At 44.2% G+C, this 16,577-nt stretch overlaps 1 protein-coding gene across 3 annotated transcripts; it reads left to right on the top strand.

Annotated features, from left to right (window-relative positions):
* The first annotated feature begins 3,912 nt into the window (after positions 1–3,912).
* On the top strand, positions 3,913–14,952 carry NUDT19 (nudix hydrolase 19). 3 transcript variants are annotated; one of them, XM_045442560.1, is made up of 3 exons: positions 3,913–5,875; positions 6,247–6,301; positions 11,819–11,856. In XM_045442560.1, the coding sequence occupies exons 1-3, from the start codon at positions 5,174–5,176 to the stop codon at positions 11,842–11,844; spliced, it is 783 nt and encodes a 260-aa protein (XP_045298516.1). In that variant the 5' UTR covers positions 3,913–5,173; the 3' UTR covers positions 11,845–11,856. The 3 variants fall into 3 exon arrangements, with proteins under 3 accessions (XP_045298516.1, XP_045298514.1, XP_045298515.1); XM_045442558.1 differs by lacking the exon at positions 6,247–6,301 and adding an exon at positions 13,657–14,952 and having other exon boundaries at positions 4,071–5,875; positions 11,819–12,026; XM_045442559.1 differs by lacking the exon at positions 11,819–11,856 and adding an exon at positions 13,657–14,952 and having other exon boundaries at positions 4,071–5,875.
* The last annotated feature ends 1,625 nt before the right edge of the window (positions 14,953–16,577 follow it).

The raw sequence follows: 16,577 nt of genomic DNA, 5'->3' as shown, positions 1-16,577 counted from the left end.
AAAGTACACCTGAGTCCAGATCAGATCTCATTGAAGTTCTTAAATCTCTCTGACCTCAATTTACTTAATCTTTGCAATGGGAGTAATAATAAGGCATATATACTTCATAAGGATATCAAGATAAGACTTTTTCCGGGCACAAGACTCAATAAATGTTGGCTGCCACTGCTGTTATTATTTATCAAACTACTTTAGAAGTCCTGAAATTGGATAATTGGGGGAAAGAAACTATATGAAAACAAACTATATGAAAACATTTAACTTTCTGTAACTCAGGTAAAATCTAAAAACCCATCTGAAGATCAAATTTAGATATACTTGTCAAAATGAGAAAAGGTATGTAACAAAAAGGTCAAGTACAGATGGTTTCTCTGGAAGTTGGAATCTACGAATTTTTAAAGCCAAACTTTTTGAGGTACAAGTTAAATATGGTCACATTCACCCTTCACAGATGAGTTTTGGGTTTTGACAAAGCTGTGCAATCATGTAACCACCACCGCAAGCAGCAAGATGGCAGCCTTCATGGCCCCCCCCGCCGTGCCTTACTAGTCAGTTCTTTCCTTCAGCCCCAGGCTCTGGCAACCACTGATCTCACTTCTGTCCCTTCAGTTTTGCCTTTTCCAGAATGTCACATAAATGGAATCCATTCATTTTTTTAACGTTTGTTCATATTTTGAGAGACAGAGTGTGAGTGGGGGAGGGGCAGAGAGAGAGAGAGAGAGAGAGAGAGATGGAATCCGAAGCAGGCTCCAGGCTCTGAACTGACAGCATAGAGCCCGACGCAGGGCTCAAACTCACAGACCGTGAGATCATGACCTGAGATGAAGTCAGACGCGTAACCGACTGAGCCACCCAGGTGCCCCGGAATCCATTCATGTTTGAGAAAACAACGCTGTGAACCTTTTTAAAATCCTTCTCAAAAAAAAAAAAAAAAAAAAAAAAAAAGTTTGAGAAATAATTTTTATCTGGCGATTCGTGGCGCACAGGATGTTACTGGTCAATCACAGGCGGGTTTTGTTTAACCCTGGTGACGTGCCTTGACTTCTAGGAAGGCTGAATGTGCTTTCCTGCTACCGTTGACCATCCGAGTTGAAATTATCTCTCCGTGGCTAGCCCCAAAGTTCTCTTCCTTGCTTCCCTTTTTAACGGAAAAACCTGACAAATAGTGGATGACTCAAGCGAATTGGGGCTTGCTGAACTTGATAGTGAACTAAAAGACTACACGGAGCTATAGGTAAGAGGCAGGACATGTTTGGAAAGATTTTATTTTCAAGGTTTCACATGTTCTAATAAATCCAATGAGGGATTTTTTCATTGTAAGTAAAGCTGGGGAGGACCGGAAGAACATCAGAATGAAGAGTCAACTGTCCTGAACTGTGAAGTAAGCAACTGACTCATAAACAAAGTGACTCGTTCTCTCGTGACCAAGTGGCCCATTGTAACTGCTGGTGCTACTAGGGAATGACCGTGTGCACTTACTGTTAGGCCTGGAGCAGCTGGCATTATGCCCCTGGCAGGACAGGGCTGGGCAGGACACTCTGAGAACATGCCAATAGGTTTGGAGACAGTTTCCAACACTTGCTGGATGTGTGACCTTAAATTACTCCATACTGTTTTTTCTTGTCCATTTTTCTATATAATTAGAGGTTTTTTCTTCTCCATTTTTTCCCAACTCTTAATCCTTTGTGACAGGCATTACAGGTAATTTTTCCATTTTATTATGTCTTAGACTTTCTTTTCTTAATGACATTTTTAATTTTTTTAATGTTTATTTATTTTTGAGAGACAGAGAGAGAGAGAGAAATAGAGTGTGAGCAGGGGAGGGGCAGAGAGAGAGGGAGACACAGAATCCGAAGCAGGCACCAGGCTCTGAGCTGTCAGCACAGAGCCTGACGTGGGGCTCGAACTTACTAACTGTGAGATCATGACCTGAGCCGAACTCAGATGCTTAACCAACTGTGCTACCCAGGCACCCCATCTTAGACTTTCTTACAGTGTTTTTGGTCATAATAAAGTTATAAATATGGAGAGAAGCATATATCAAGTTACCAATCTTTTCCCTTACTGCTTCTAGATTTTGACCCAAAGATTATAGAGGAATTTGCCTGTTTTCTTCCAACGCTTAGATGGTTTCATTTTTTGTCCACTGTTACTACAGCCTCCAGGATGACCCACAATGATCTCCAACCTCCTGGTATTTTTGTGTAGTCCCCTCCCACATTGAATAGAGCAGACCAGTGTAAAAATAGGATACCTTGGAAATGGGTTGTGACTTCTGAGGCTAAATCATAAAAGGCATTCATGGCTTCCTCCTTCTTCTCTCTTGGGTCACTCTCTCTGGGGAAAGTTAACTGCCCAGTTTCAAAGACATTCAAGTGGCTCAATGGAGAAACCAGTGTGGTGAGGAACTGAAGCTTCCTCCCAATAGCGATATGAGTGGGCCATTGTGGAAATGGATCGCTCAGGCCCAGTCAAGCCCTGGCTGATAGGCTGACCACAATCTCATGGGAGATACTGAGTTAGAACCACCCAGCTAAAATGTTCTCAAACTCCTGATCCACAGAAACTGTGAGGTAATGTTTATCATTTTAAGCCACAAAGTTTCAGAGGAGTTTGTTGATAGCAGTAGATTAATAGATCTGTAATTTTTCCTCTGAGCAGAGAAAATTAGAACAGTGCAGATAATAGGTTATAGGATGTGACCTGTGGATACACACATAAACTGGTATTGCATTGTCACAGAGCCTCCTGAATAAGACCAAAATGGCAGCGTGCAGTTCTGGAGACTGTTCTGCATTGGTTAAGATCCAACCCAAGGATGCCACTTTGCTATGTACTGCCCTCCAAATTAACATTTTTATCTACAAAACGATGGTGTTATTTCACCGCGAAGAGAATAGCATGTCCTTTCTTAAGAGACTTAATCCCTCCATGAATAGTTTCTCTTCTGTGAAATGGCAATGGCTATTTCCACCTTAGAAGGTTTTGTGAGGATTATGCAGCAAATACTTACAAAATTCCCAGAGCCTCACACATAGTAGGTGCTTAATAATATCACTATTAATTATTGCCTCTAGGGTTGAATAACTATTACTTCAATCTCCCAAGCTAGACCTTAACTCCTTCCTGTCCCCTGCTCTGCATTCAACCAATTACCATATTACATCAAGTCTACCCCCTCAACACTCTGTAAATCATTCCCTTCTCCCTCCTTACCCTCTCTCCACAGCCACTCTCCTAGTTTAGGCCTTCATAATTTCTTGCCTAGCACACCCCATGGGTCTCCAGTCCAGCTCCATCCAATTGAGTCACCATGCTGGTGTCACAAACTTGAAGATATGAACTTGATCATGTCACCACCTTTCAGAGCTTCCTATGGCTCACAGCACTAGAACCACCTGCAGCGTCAGGGACTGTTAAAATACAGGGGCGCCTGGGTGGCGCAGTCAGTTAAGCGTCCGACTTTAGCCAGGTCACGATCTCGCGGTCCGTGAGTTCGAGCCCCGCGTCGGGCTCTGGGCTGATGGCTCAGAGCCTGGAGCCTGCTTCCGAATCTGTGTCTCCCTCTCTCTCTGCCCCTCCCCCATTCATGCTCTGTCTCTCTCTGTCCCAAAAATAAATAAACGTTGAAAAAAAAAATAAGCTTTAAAATACAGGCTCCCGGGTACCACTCCAGACTCTACAACAGGTTCTGAAACGATTGTCCCAGTGCAGAGAGCCACATGCATTTTCGAAGCAGTTCAGGAAAGGGTTCCCCAATTGTGGATTCTGCAGACTCAAGGTAGATGAAAGTTGGTTGGCCCTCCAAGTAGGACATGTGTCCTTCTTTGGCTTCCACCTGTACTTTTCTCCGTGTGTGGTCCCATTTTTTGTTGTTGTTGTTGTTTCTAGGATGCAGTCAGTACACAGGGAGTCGTACCTTTAGAAAACGATGCTAAGAAAAACCATCCTAGGAGTGTCTGGCTGGCTCCATCAGTAGAGCATGCTACTCTTGATCTCAGGGTCGTGAGTTCAAGCCCCATGTTGGGCGTGGAGCATACTTCCAATAAAAAACAAAAACAAAAAAACACAAAAACCGTGTATTTTTTAATTAAAAAAAAAAAAAAAACCTAAAAACCGACAGTGCCATGTCCGGATCCTCCCCCACAAAATAACCCACATTAAAATGACAGTTCTTAAATGAGGCGCACCAAAAGAACAGTCTCTATCTCATCCCCAAATGTAACAAATGTGTGATCAGGTGTAATAGCAATCGGAGAAGCTGTTGGCACGTGACAAGGAATCGTAAAGGAGAAGATTCAGATTTAAACAGGCTCTAAGAAACAGGAATGTTTCTCTTGGACATGGGAGTATTACAGTCACTAAGAAAATGAAGTGGAGAGAAATTCCTATCCCTAGGCCTGGATTAAGCATCTCTCATGAAAGTGGAAATCATCCAATGACCTAAAGGGCTTAAGGTGGTCCCAGGTGCCCTGACAATAAAAGGCGTCCAGAACACAAGACAAAGTACCCGGAGGCAAGAGTGCCTTTCACGTCCAGGATGTGCGGTGGGGAACCCACAATTTGGCATCTGGCTCATCCATCAGTTTCTCATTGGTGGAGTCATGTGAGCCTGAAAAGCTCAGAGATCTACCCTTCAGGTCTCCTTCGCTGTCAAAGACAACATACTTCCGTGTCGACCGGTGGTTTAAGGATAAGTCCTAGTTCTCCGGGTTTGGTGGGCTAGGTGTCACCTGGCCTGGTGAAAATACTGCATCACATTTTAACGTGGCAGGTCATGTATGCCCCTAGGCATTTCTGCTCTCGGTCCGAGTGTCCTGGGTGGGGACGATGAGGCAGGCAGGCGCTCCTGTCAGGCGGCTGTGAACAATCCCTCGCCGGGGACAGTGACAGTCCTAGTCCTGCCAGTGACCCGGCTGGGAACTAAGGCACTCCAGGCGTGTGCAAGCCCTCCCCGGCGCCAACGCTCCTCCCACAGGCCGGCGCGGGTGTAGGCCTAACAGCCAGAATTCACCCGGCGCCCCCTGCGCGCGCCCCGCCTCGAGCTCGTCCTATATGACACGGGCCTGGGTCCCCAAGCCCAGGAAGACCGCTGGGGGCGGTAGGACCGGCGCCCAGGAGCTGCCGCCGCGCCAGAACCCGGAGCCCCGGGAGCCTCACGCCGCCGCCCGCCATGAACGGCTCCCTGCGGCCGGGCGCCAGCAGCTGGCGACAGGCAGCCACCATGGTGCTGGCCGCTGGCTGGGCGCGCCCGGGCCCCGCCGCCTCGTCGCCGCCCCCGCCGCCCGCCGAGGGCTTTCGGCTGCTGCTGCTGCAGCGCTCCGAGAGCCAAGGCTTCTTGCCCGGGGCGCACGTCTTCCCGGGGGGCGTGCTGGACAAGGCCGACCACTCGGCCGACTGGCTGCGCCTCTTCGCGCCGCACCACGGGCCGCCGCGTTTCGGCCTGGGCCCCCCACTGTCGCGGCCAGCCTCCTTCCCGGGGCTGCCGGACCCCGCCGACGAGGACGGCGCGGCGCTGCCGAATGACGTAGCCTCCCGCATCTGTGCCATCCGCGAGGCCTTCGAGGAGGCGGGCGTGCTGCTGTTGCGGCCGCGGGACGCCCTGCCCACGGCGGCCGAGGCCGCACGCGCCCTCGCGCCGCCGCCGGGCCTGGACGCCTGGCGCGACCGCGTCCGCCGCGACCCGCGCCACTTCCTGAGCCTGTGTGCGCACCTCGACTGCACGCCCGACATCTGGGCGCTGCACGACTGGGGCGGCTGGCTCACGCCGTTCACGCGCTCGGGCGGCCGCCGCTTCAACACCGCCTTTTTCCTGTGCTGCCTGCAGGAGCCGCCGCCCGTCTACCCGGACTTGACCGAGGTGGTGAGCTGCCAGGTAGGGCCTGCGGCGCCGGCGTGGGGACCCACCGGAACTTGAGAATCAGGGCCCCCCGCCAGCAGCCCAGGCCTATCTGGAACCTCCCTATAAGCCCAGCACGGAGGCTAATTACAGGTCTTCCCACCCCCTCATCTGTGATGGGGTTACAGCCCGGGGACCTAACCTACCTAACCTCTTAGCCTGACCTACCTTAAACGTGCTCAGAACACTAACATTAGCCTACAATTGGGCAGAATCAACTAACATAAAGCCTATTTTATAACAAAGTGTTGAATATCTCATGTAATTTATTGAATGCTGAAAGTGGGCAACAAAGGTGGTAATGGTACAGAATGAGCGCAAGGGTATCATCAATTGTTTACCTTCAGCATCACACGACTCACTTGGGAGCTTGCTCATTGCTGCTGCCGGGCACTACCGGTGGTGAGTACCTAGCTGCGGGAAGACATCAAAATTCAAAAGTAACTTTGCTGCTTGAATGTGTATGGTTTTTGCAGCATCCTAGAATTGCAAAATTTTAAGTAGAACCAAAGTCGGGACTGTCCGTAGCTTCCTCAGAGCCATACAGCCGATAAGTGACTGAGCGAGCAAGGCAACCAGGTAACCCCACTCTCAACCCTGCAGGCCAAAGCCAGGACCTTGGTGAAGTGCTCCTCTGCTTCTTCAAGAGGCCTTGACTCTGCCTCTCAGGTGCTTCCCCCCAAGAGAGCCCTTGGGGAGATCCCAGGAGTTGTGCAGTGCTGTTCAGGTGCCAGGCTCCTTCCTGAGCATGTTCCCTGCATTAACTCATTTCATGCCCACTCCATTTCATGCAGTATAATTATGTCCTCAGAGAACATACTTTATATGATTTCAGTCTCAAATTTATTGAGACTTTTTCTATGGCCACAAATATGGTCTATCTTGGTGATTGTTCCTTTTGCACCTAAAAAGAATAATATGTTCTGTGCTTGCTGAGAGTTTGGAAAAATGGCAATTAGGTTAAATTTGTTGGTAGTGTCTTTCAGCTCTTCCATAGTGTTTTCTTGTTCCATCAGATACTGACAGGAATGCTGACATTTTTTTTTTCAGATTTGTTTTCTTTTAAGTAATCTTCATACCCAACAGGGTGCTTGTACTCACAACCTTGAGACCAAGAGTCACATGCCCTACAGACTGAGCCAGCCAGGCGCATCCCAGGAATGCTGACATTTTTAATGAGTAATTGTGAATTTGTCTTTTTCTCTATCAGGTTTTGCTTCAGGTATTTTGAAGCTTCCTTGTAAGGTGCTGCCGAAACATATAGGACTGTTAAAGCTTGATGGATTGACCCTTTGGTTATTATGAAATACCCTTTGGGGCATCTGGCAGTTAGGCATCTGACTTAGGCTCAGGTCTTGACCTCATGGTTCGTGAGTTCGAGCCCTGCATTGGGCTCTGTGCTGACAGCTCAGAGCCTGGAGCCTGCTTCAGATTCTGTGTGTGTATGTGTGTGTGTGTGTGTGTGTGTGTGTGTGTGTGTGTCTGCCCCTCCCCTGCTCACACACTCTATCTCTCTCTCTCAAAAATAAATAAACATTAAAAAATTTTTTTGAATAAAAATAAAGTATGTTTCTTGTAGGCAGCACATAGTCTTCCTTTTCTTATCAGTAGTATAATTTCTGCCTTTTAGCTGGAGTGTTTAGATCATTTATATTTATATATGTTTATATATTTAAATATTATATTTAATTCAAATCTACCATCTTTTAGTTTGTTATCTGTCCTATCTATTCTTTGCGTGTTTTTCTTTTCCTGACTCGTTTTGTATTATTTGAGTATTTTAAGGACTCTGTTTTACCTCCATTATTGACTTATTAATTATTCTTCTTTGTGGTTACTCCAGGGTTTGCAATACATAGCTTTCATCATGTATCATGTTGGAACCTGACAACAGTATACCGGTATTTCTCCCCTCATGTCCAATAGCTATTGTTGTCATACATTTGACTTTTATTGTTATTATGAACTCTCTAATGCATTGATTAATTTGCCCTAAACAGTCAATCTTTGAAAGACTGCAACAATGAGTAGAAAATGTCTTTTATGTTTACCTGCATATTTACCATTATTACTGCTCTTCATACCTTTGTGCAGATTAAAATCTACAACTGGTTTCTTTTGGCCCAAAGAACATCCTCTAATATGTGTTGTATTTCAGGTCTTCTGACAATGAATCTTGAAAATTTTGTTTACCTAAAAAATACTTTATTTTGCCTCCATTTGTTTGAAAGATATTTTGGCTGGGTATAGAATTCCAAGTTAACATATTTGTTTGTATGTTTGTTTCTGTCAGTGCTTAAAGATGTTGCTTTGATATTTTCTGGTTTGTATAATTTATGATGAGAAATCTGCTTTTAACTCTTTGGTCCTCTGTGCCTAATGTGTTTGTTTTGTGTTTGTGGCTACTTTAAATATTTCCTCTTAGTCACTGGTGTTCATCAATTTGATTCCAATGTGCATGGTTTTCTTTTTCTTATTTGTTTCTTCAGATATTTTTCATCTCCCCCTCTTTTCTGGGACTCCAATTACATTTATGTTGGACTACTTGAGAATGTAACTGATAACTTGTTCATTTTGTTTCAAGTATTTTATCTCTGTGTTTTATCTTGAATAGATTCTACTGCTATGTTTTCAAGTTCTTTTTCTCTTTTCTTATGTAGCATCTAACTTGCTGTAAATAGCATCCTGTGTGTTTTTCATTTCAGATACTTTTCATTTTTAGAAGTTCCATTTAGTTTAAAAATATTTTCTATTTCTCTTATCCTGTTTATATTTTCCTTTATGTCTTTGAGTCAATGGAACATACTTACAACAGTGGTTTTAATGCCCCTTTCTACTAATTCCATCATCTCTGTAGTGTCCATGGACCAATTTGTCTTCTAGTTAGGGGTCACATTTTCCTGCTATCCTGTCATGGGTCTTGCAGTTTTTTATTGGATGTTGGATATTGTGATTTTTATGAGTACTGGATTTTGTTATGTTCCTTTAAAGATTGTTGAACTTTTCCTGGCAGGAAGTTAAGTTATTGCAAATTAACTTGATCTTCTTGAGATTTTTTTTTTTTTTTTAAGTTTCTGTTTGGAGAGAGAGGAGGAGAGAGAGAGAATCCCAGACAGGCTGTGAGCTGTCGGTGGGCAGAGCTCGATGTGGGGCTCGAACTCATGAACCGTGAGATCATGACCTGAGCCGAAATCAAGAGTTGGACGGTTAACCAACTAAGCCACCCAAGCACCTCTTATTTTTTAAAAGTGGTTTTAGAGTAGTTCCATGATAGCCTTCATTCTATTAGCTGCACTTCTAATGAGACCCTTCTGCTGAATGCCCCTTATATTCAACAAGTTCTCTCCACTGTGGTTGGAGGAAGTTTTTCCTGGCCCTAGGTGAGTCCTAGAAATTATTAGTCTTAAAGCCCCCAAGTAACTCTTCTTTTCTTAGAAAGCATGTTTTCCAATGTCATGTGGTTTCATCTTATGCTGGCATAGATTAGTGTTTCGCAAAGACTAAGGGCATCCTATACAGATTTTAGGAGCTCTACTCTATATAGATCCCTCCTCTCAGGTACCATGTCTTCAATATCCTAGCCTGTATGGGCCTTTCCAAACTCTGTTCTCTGTCTCCTCAGTAAGTCAGTGAGAATGGTATAGGTTAGGTTCTCTTTCCTTTTGCTGTGGTCTGACAATTACTTTTAGGCAGAGAATCTTGGCAATGGTAGAGTTCACCTCATTTGTTTTTCTTTTCTCACAAATTACAATTCTGCATTTTTCAATGTCTGAAAATGATCGATTCATAGATTTTGTCCACTTCTCTATTGTTTATATCATGTTGGAGAAAGGTAATTCTAGCACTCATGGCTAGAAGAGGAGATTTTTTATTTTTTTTTTAATTTTAGAGGGACAGAAAGAAAGAGCGAGCACATGAGTTGGGGAGAAGGGCATAGGGAAAGAGAGAATCTTAAGCTGGCTCTATGCTCAGTGCAGAACCTGATGCAGAGCTCGATCGCCTGACCCTGCTGCGATCATGACCTGAACTAAAGTCAAGAGTCAGATGCTCAATCGACTGAACCACCCAGGCGCCCCTGGAAAGATTTCAATAGGCAGCAGTTCTTAACCTAGTCAAGGCTGGTGATTCTCAACAGGGGATGATTCACCCACCCACCCCTAGATACATTTGGCAATGTCTGGAGATGTGTTTGATTTTCCTAATTTGGGTAGTTCTACTGGGTAGAGCTCAAGGATGCTTCTGACCCTCCTTTAGGGTACAAGACAGTCACCCACAACAAATAATTATCTGGCCTAAAGTGTCAAAGGTTTTGTGAGCAGTGCATTACAAGTAACAAGTAACCAATAAATGATAAGCTCTCTTAACCTATGGTCTGGACTAACCTGAACAGGTTGAATTAAGTGGGTTGTACCTATTGTTTAGCTCTTCATCTTGATTGTTAACCACTGAACTCATGTGGAATTGATCAAAGAGAGTTCTATGTAAATAACTTACAGAGTGGGTGGTCCTTTGAGGCCCGAGCATTGTTTTCCAAAATGCAGCCTTGGCAAGTTGAGAATAACCCGAGGTGCTTCTTATAAATAGATTGTTTGGTCCCATAGATTAACCATAAGCATTCCTCAGGGGGAAGTTTAGGCACGTACAAGCTTTTACACCTTTGGCCTGTAGTTATCCGTGGCAGAAATCGATTTCAACTTCCTAGATTAGGCATGAGAATCAGTTTCCATTAGTGTAAATGGATATTTAGTCAGTCAGTTAAAGAAAGACCCCTTTGGGGTTATTTCATATTCGCTGAATCAACTCCTTTTATCAAAATGTGTATGGAAGTAAGGCTTGGGAAGGAGGAAAGGTCACAGCAGTCAGGTCATTTAAGTTAAATGGGCAAATGCTGTCTGTTTGGTACTGTGCTGTTATTATTAGTTTTTAAGTTTATTTATTTTGAGAGGGAGAGCGAGAATCTCAAGCAGGCTCTGTGCTCTCAGCACAGAGCCCAACATGGGGCTCAGTCCCACTGACTATGAGATCAAGACCTGAGCAGAAATCAAGAGTCAGATGCTCAACTGACTGAGCCACCCAGGCGCCCTGATACTCTGCTGTTATTACATTCCTGAAACGATAGGCTGAGTCATGCCTCCTGACCTTCCTGAAAGCTCCTTTTGCTTCTCTTTACCCCATCGTAACATGTGAACTTGTCATGCTACTTTCTAAATTTTTTTTTTTTTCAACGTTTATTTATTTTTGGGACAGAGAGAGACAGACCATGAACGGGGGAGGGGCAGAGAGAGAGGGAGACACAGAATCGGAAACAGGCTCCAGGCTCTGAGCCATCAGCCCAGAGCCCGACGCGGGGCTCGAACGCATGGACCGCGAGATCGTGACCTGGCTGAAGTCGGACGCTTAACCGACTGCGCCACCCAGGCACCCCAGTCATGCTACTTTCTGATTGCTGAAGGCCCCATAGGGCCTGAGAGTGCTTTGTCTTGTTCACCACCTCCCCAGGGCCTACCCAAGGCACCCGTTTGTGGGTGGAATGAATGGGCACTGAATTCTCAATCTGCTTTCATGAGTTAACACCGGACAGGCTTCTTTTTCCCCTGGGAGTGACCAGAACCAGCTTGCCTTCTTGCATCTTCTGCCTTCTCTGCTGAACAACCCCCCCAGGTCAACGCTTGGTGATCTATCCTAGTTGATTTATTGGTCCTTAGGATCAGCGTCCCATTAACCAACCTCTTGTGAGGGTGGAGGGTCAGCCTACATTTCATTAACCTAATCTTTTCATGTTGTCTTAGAGGATTCTAGCAAGGCACATTAATACATTAATTGTACGACGTCAGTTAGATTTGGGTACTGATCGAATGATTTCAAATCTTCCATTGCCTCTGGAATAAACCTTAAAACCCTGGCCATTGTCTTCCACAGTGGTCATCTCCATCAGAAACAACTGAGAGTTTCATATCGAAAAAAATTTGGTTAGCACCCCCACAGTTCTACGAAATAAGAAGGCTTGGAAACTTTGCCTCTCTCTCTGACTTGCACAAATTTTGTTTGGATGGTGCATTGGAAGAGATGGAAAGATGGCTGCCGATCACATTTTTAACTGCTGATGCAATGCTCCAGCTTTTACCAGGTAAGTCAGTGAAGCACAGTGTTCTTCTTCTTCTTTTTTTTTTTAAGTTTATTTTTGAGAGAGAGAGAGAGAGAGAGAGAGAGCATACAAACTGGGGAAGAGCAGAGAGAGAGGAGACAGAATTCCAAGTAGGCTCCACACTGTCCATGCAGAGCCCAATGTGGGGCTCAAACCAATGAACTGTGAGATCATAACCTGAGCCAAAATCAAGAGTTGGATACTTAACCAAAGCCACCCAGGTGCCCAGCACCGTAGTATTCACATTTAATGCACTGGGCTGTATGGCAGTATTGTGCAACACAGAGACATGAATTACCATCTGTTTTACACAATACAGCAGTTTATTAAGTAAGGTCCAAGTCCATAAAATATCCAAGGTGTTTATTATAACCCAAAGTTCTAAGTAAGTCACTTTGTATACACACATACGTTTATTTAAATATGTTTCCTAAATGTTTACAAAACTCTTTCTCGGGGCGCCTGAGTGGCTCAGTCGGTTGAGCGTCCAACTTCAGCTCAGGTCACGATCTTCCGGTCCGCGAGTTCGAGCCCCACGTCGGGCTCTGGGCTGATGGCTCAGAGTCTGGAGCCTGCTTCCGATTCTGTGTCTCCCTCTCTCTCTGCCCCTCCCCCGTTCATGCTGTGTCTCTCTCTCTGTCTCAAAAATAAATAAACGTTAAAAAAAAAATTAAAAAAAAAAAAACTCTTTCTCATATGTTATCTCACTTTTTTACACTTTAATTTTGAATTTTGAGAATGAGTTATGAAGTTGAAAACTTGTGTTTTTAACTACACTCTGTTAAGAACTTGAATTAGGAGAAATTGTCGACTTATTTGAATTAGGGAGTCTGTTGGCAGTTGATTGTTGTGGGGTAAGTGCTAGGTGGGGGTTTTGTGGCAGTTTACCTTTTAAATTTTTTTTAATGTTTATTTATTTTTGAGAGAGAGAGAGAGAGAGAGGCAGAGCATGAGCAGGGGAGGGTAGAGAGAGAGGGAGACACAGAATCCGAAGCAGGCTCCAGGCCCTGCACTGTCAGCACAGACCCCAACACAGGACTTGAACCCATGAACGGTGAGATCATGACCTGAGCTGAAGTCGGACACTTAATCGACTGAGCCACCCAGGTGCCATGGTTTTATGGGTGGGGCTTTGTGACCTGCTCATGGTTACTTGTCTCAGTTTACAATAGCGACAATAGTTGTTACTCATCCTACAGTAGTACAGTTTAGCAGTTTTGATGTGTAAATGATAATTTATGTAATTTAACTTTAAAATTATTAGAACAGCCCACACTGAAACCCAAAAATGTATGGGTATCAAGGCCAATATTAATACCAACTAGGATAAAGAGTCATGGGTTAGCCTAAAAGTTATAATTCGTGATGAAAAATGCCAAGTCATAAATACTTATGTGCCCAAAGAAACTTTTTGGCTGGGGAATGGGGAATTGGGGGGTGTGGGTATTAAAAACACAAGAAAGACATTGAGGTAGGCTCATAAAATTGGAGTTACTTAATGCCTATGTCCGTTCCAAACACATGACATAGATCAATACAGATGTGCATGTCACTAATATATTGGAATGTTTTATAAAATAACACTTCGTGGACTCAAAATGTTATTTTTCAGGAGATGAACTGTACTTAGAAGATTCAGACTTTGTAGAGAATGTTATGTCCACGGAAAAAAAGACTGAAGAAATCATGAAGGAAGGCAAGACATTTCACCGAATGGTGTTACACAGCCGCCATGTGTACAGTGTCCACGTGACTGTCCAGTCAAAGCATAAACATGTTTATCCTAAGACCTACGTAGTAAGTCAGAGCCATCTATAGAGGACTGCTTGTTTGTAAGCTGGCTTGCTTGAAGTTGTCCTGCTGAATACCGGAGGTCGACTGGACTTGCTTGGAGCATAAGGACCTTTGTACAATCTAGTACCAATAGTCTAATCTGATATAGTATAATACACATTTCAAGTGTAATATAGTGCTCTCTTGCTTATTTCATCCTTTAAACCTCATGGTATCACACAAATGTAATTAATTATTAATGATCCTGTTCCCGGAATGAGGGGGGAAGAAAACCTCACAAGGGTTTCCACTTCTGAATTATTATTTTATTTACTTACTTTTGAGAGAGAGCCAACAGGGGAGGAGTGGAGAGAGAGAATCCCAAGCAGGCTCCGTGCTGTCATCGCAGAGCCTGACATGGGGCTTGAACTCACAAACCGAAATCAAGCTACTTAACCAACTGAACCACCCAGGCACCCATCCACTTCTGTATTATTTTATTATCAAAAAGTTTAAATAAGATGTTCTACTGCCCTTGTCTTTTAACTGTCCACTGCATTAGCGCTTTCCTTGACGTGCTGAGGAGGTGCAGCCATGAATTCCTTAGACTTGCCCGTGAGATTAGTTGAAGGGTGTCTGATTACATGTGAATAGCACACTGAGATGACACTCAGGTGATGTTATTTTCTTGTTATGTCTTTAGCTTGATGATTAACACACAAATCTGTTTGATACAAAAGGCATTCGTGATTAGGCCTACCAAATTGGAAACCTTTTAGTTCCCATTTTAAAGAAGTATGAAGCCACAACAAAAACCATATTTATTTTTACTCTGGGGAGCAGTAGCTAATAAATACAAAGAGATTAAAGAGATGTAGAACTATTCATCATTTAATGGTGTCTTATTAATGATGCTTATTTTCAATGGTTTTTAATATGGGTCATTTTTTCACCTCCTCTTAAGAAGAATAATGTTTATTGATTAAAGATGTGAAATAGTTAAGACACTAATTCTGTTTCAGAGCTTTGACTATATTATGTATCATATGATGGACTTTATTTTTCATGAAATGTCTTATTTTTCCTACCTATAAAATAATGGTATTGATCAATAAGGTATATGTGTATTACTTAATCTTTTTTTTTTTTTAACATTTTATTTATTTTTGAGAGAGAGAGAAACAGAGCATGATGCCGGGGAGGGGCAGAGAGAGAGAAAGAGGGAGACACAGAATCGGAAGCAGGCTCCAGGCTCGTAGGGAAGCCTTCCAGGCTCAAGGCCCATACTTAGGCAGCGGGGGGAGGGTCAAAAGACCGCATGACACTGCCTTTCCCAACCTTTCTAGTCCTGCACCCTTTTTGCTGGAGTTACATGGTTCAGTGGGTGATTTGGGGAGATGTGACAAGTAACGTGAGTTAACTTTTCCGCATAAAGATGTATTTTTGTTGTCGTTTTCATCTGAATGAAACCTTTGTCTCCTTTCCAAGGATGCCTTTTGGGAGACTGTCACATGACTTCCAGCTGTCACAATACCCTAGTGCCCCGGCACAAAATAGGGCCACCCTCCTGAACTGAAAAAGAGTGTTGTTTTGGAGCCTAGCTCGTGAGTGCTTGTGGCATTTACCATATGCTCTCTCTTACTTCCTGTATTCAAGCTACCTGGGCCTCAGATGCAGAAACAGAAAGCTGGCCACTTGTCCCCACGGCTCCTCCTTCAAGTCCCCTTCCTGCCCGTGCTCGTATCCCTACTGCCTGCCATCTTGTTTGGGACATAGCCAGGAAAACCCATTTTCTACGATACTATACAGTTTCTTGAAACTGAAGGGACAAACTCAGGAATTAATACTAAGTCAGTATTCATTTTCACTACCTACATCTTTTTTCTGATTCCTTTGAACAACTTCCACGAGAATCCCAAACTGGGCTGGCGTCAGTATTTCAGGTTAACATGGCTTGTCCTCATGGTTCTTTGTAAGAGTGTGCTGTACTGTGGGAGACACAAAGGGCTCAGATATAAGGGGGCTTCTGAGGGATAATTGTGGGGGAAGGGCCCTCATATTTGGGCATACGTAGCTATTTTATTGTTTCTTCTCAAACCCCTATTTTGTTTTTAACTTGTCTGCAACTTTGGCGTTTTCCACTTCCTCCTCGCTCTTTAGCCATTCGTCTTTTCTCTTTAACTTCTTCTCCTCTGACCTTTAGCTGTTAGAGCCTCTCAGGACTTGTTCTCAAACTCTCTACTGTCCTTGGGTGAGGTAAGCACCCAAGGTCACAACCTCCAGGTGCTGTCCTTTGAAAAGGAAATTGCTTGCCCTGTGCTTTCTCTCTTTCCTTCTCACTGGCTGGACATCGTGGCCACTGAAGCAGTTCCCTGGGACCCAGAAACAGAAGCCAGACGGTAGGGCATAACAGCCTGCCAGGCTTAGACTGCTCACCTCTTGCTTGTTACATGAAAGAAAATATAAGTCATTAATCTGGGGGTCCCTCTGTGAAAACCATTAAGCTTGTTTCCTAACCTATATAATTTTCTTTTTTTTTTTTTTTAATTTAAATTTTGTTTTTAACGTTTATTTATTTTTGAGACAGAGAGAGACAGAACATGAACGGGGGAGGGTCAGAGAGAGAGGGAGACACAGAATCTGAAATAGGCTCCAGGCTCTGAGTGGTCAGCACAGAGCCCGACGCGGGGCGTGAACTCACGGACCACGAGATCATGACCTGAGCCGAAGTCGGACGCTTAACCGACTGAGCCACCCAGG

Source organism: Leopardus geoffroyi, chromosome E2 (assembly GCF_018350155.1).
Source record: "Leopardus geoffroyi isolate Oge1 chromosome E2, O.geoffroyi_Oge1_pat1.0, whole genome shotgun sequence".
NCBI classification, from domain to species: domain Eukaryota; kingdom Metazoa; phylum Chordata; class Mammalia; order Carnivora; family Felidae; genus Leopardus; species Leopardus geoffroyi.
This window is presented reverse-complemented; position numbering and strand designations above follow the sequence as displayed.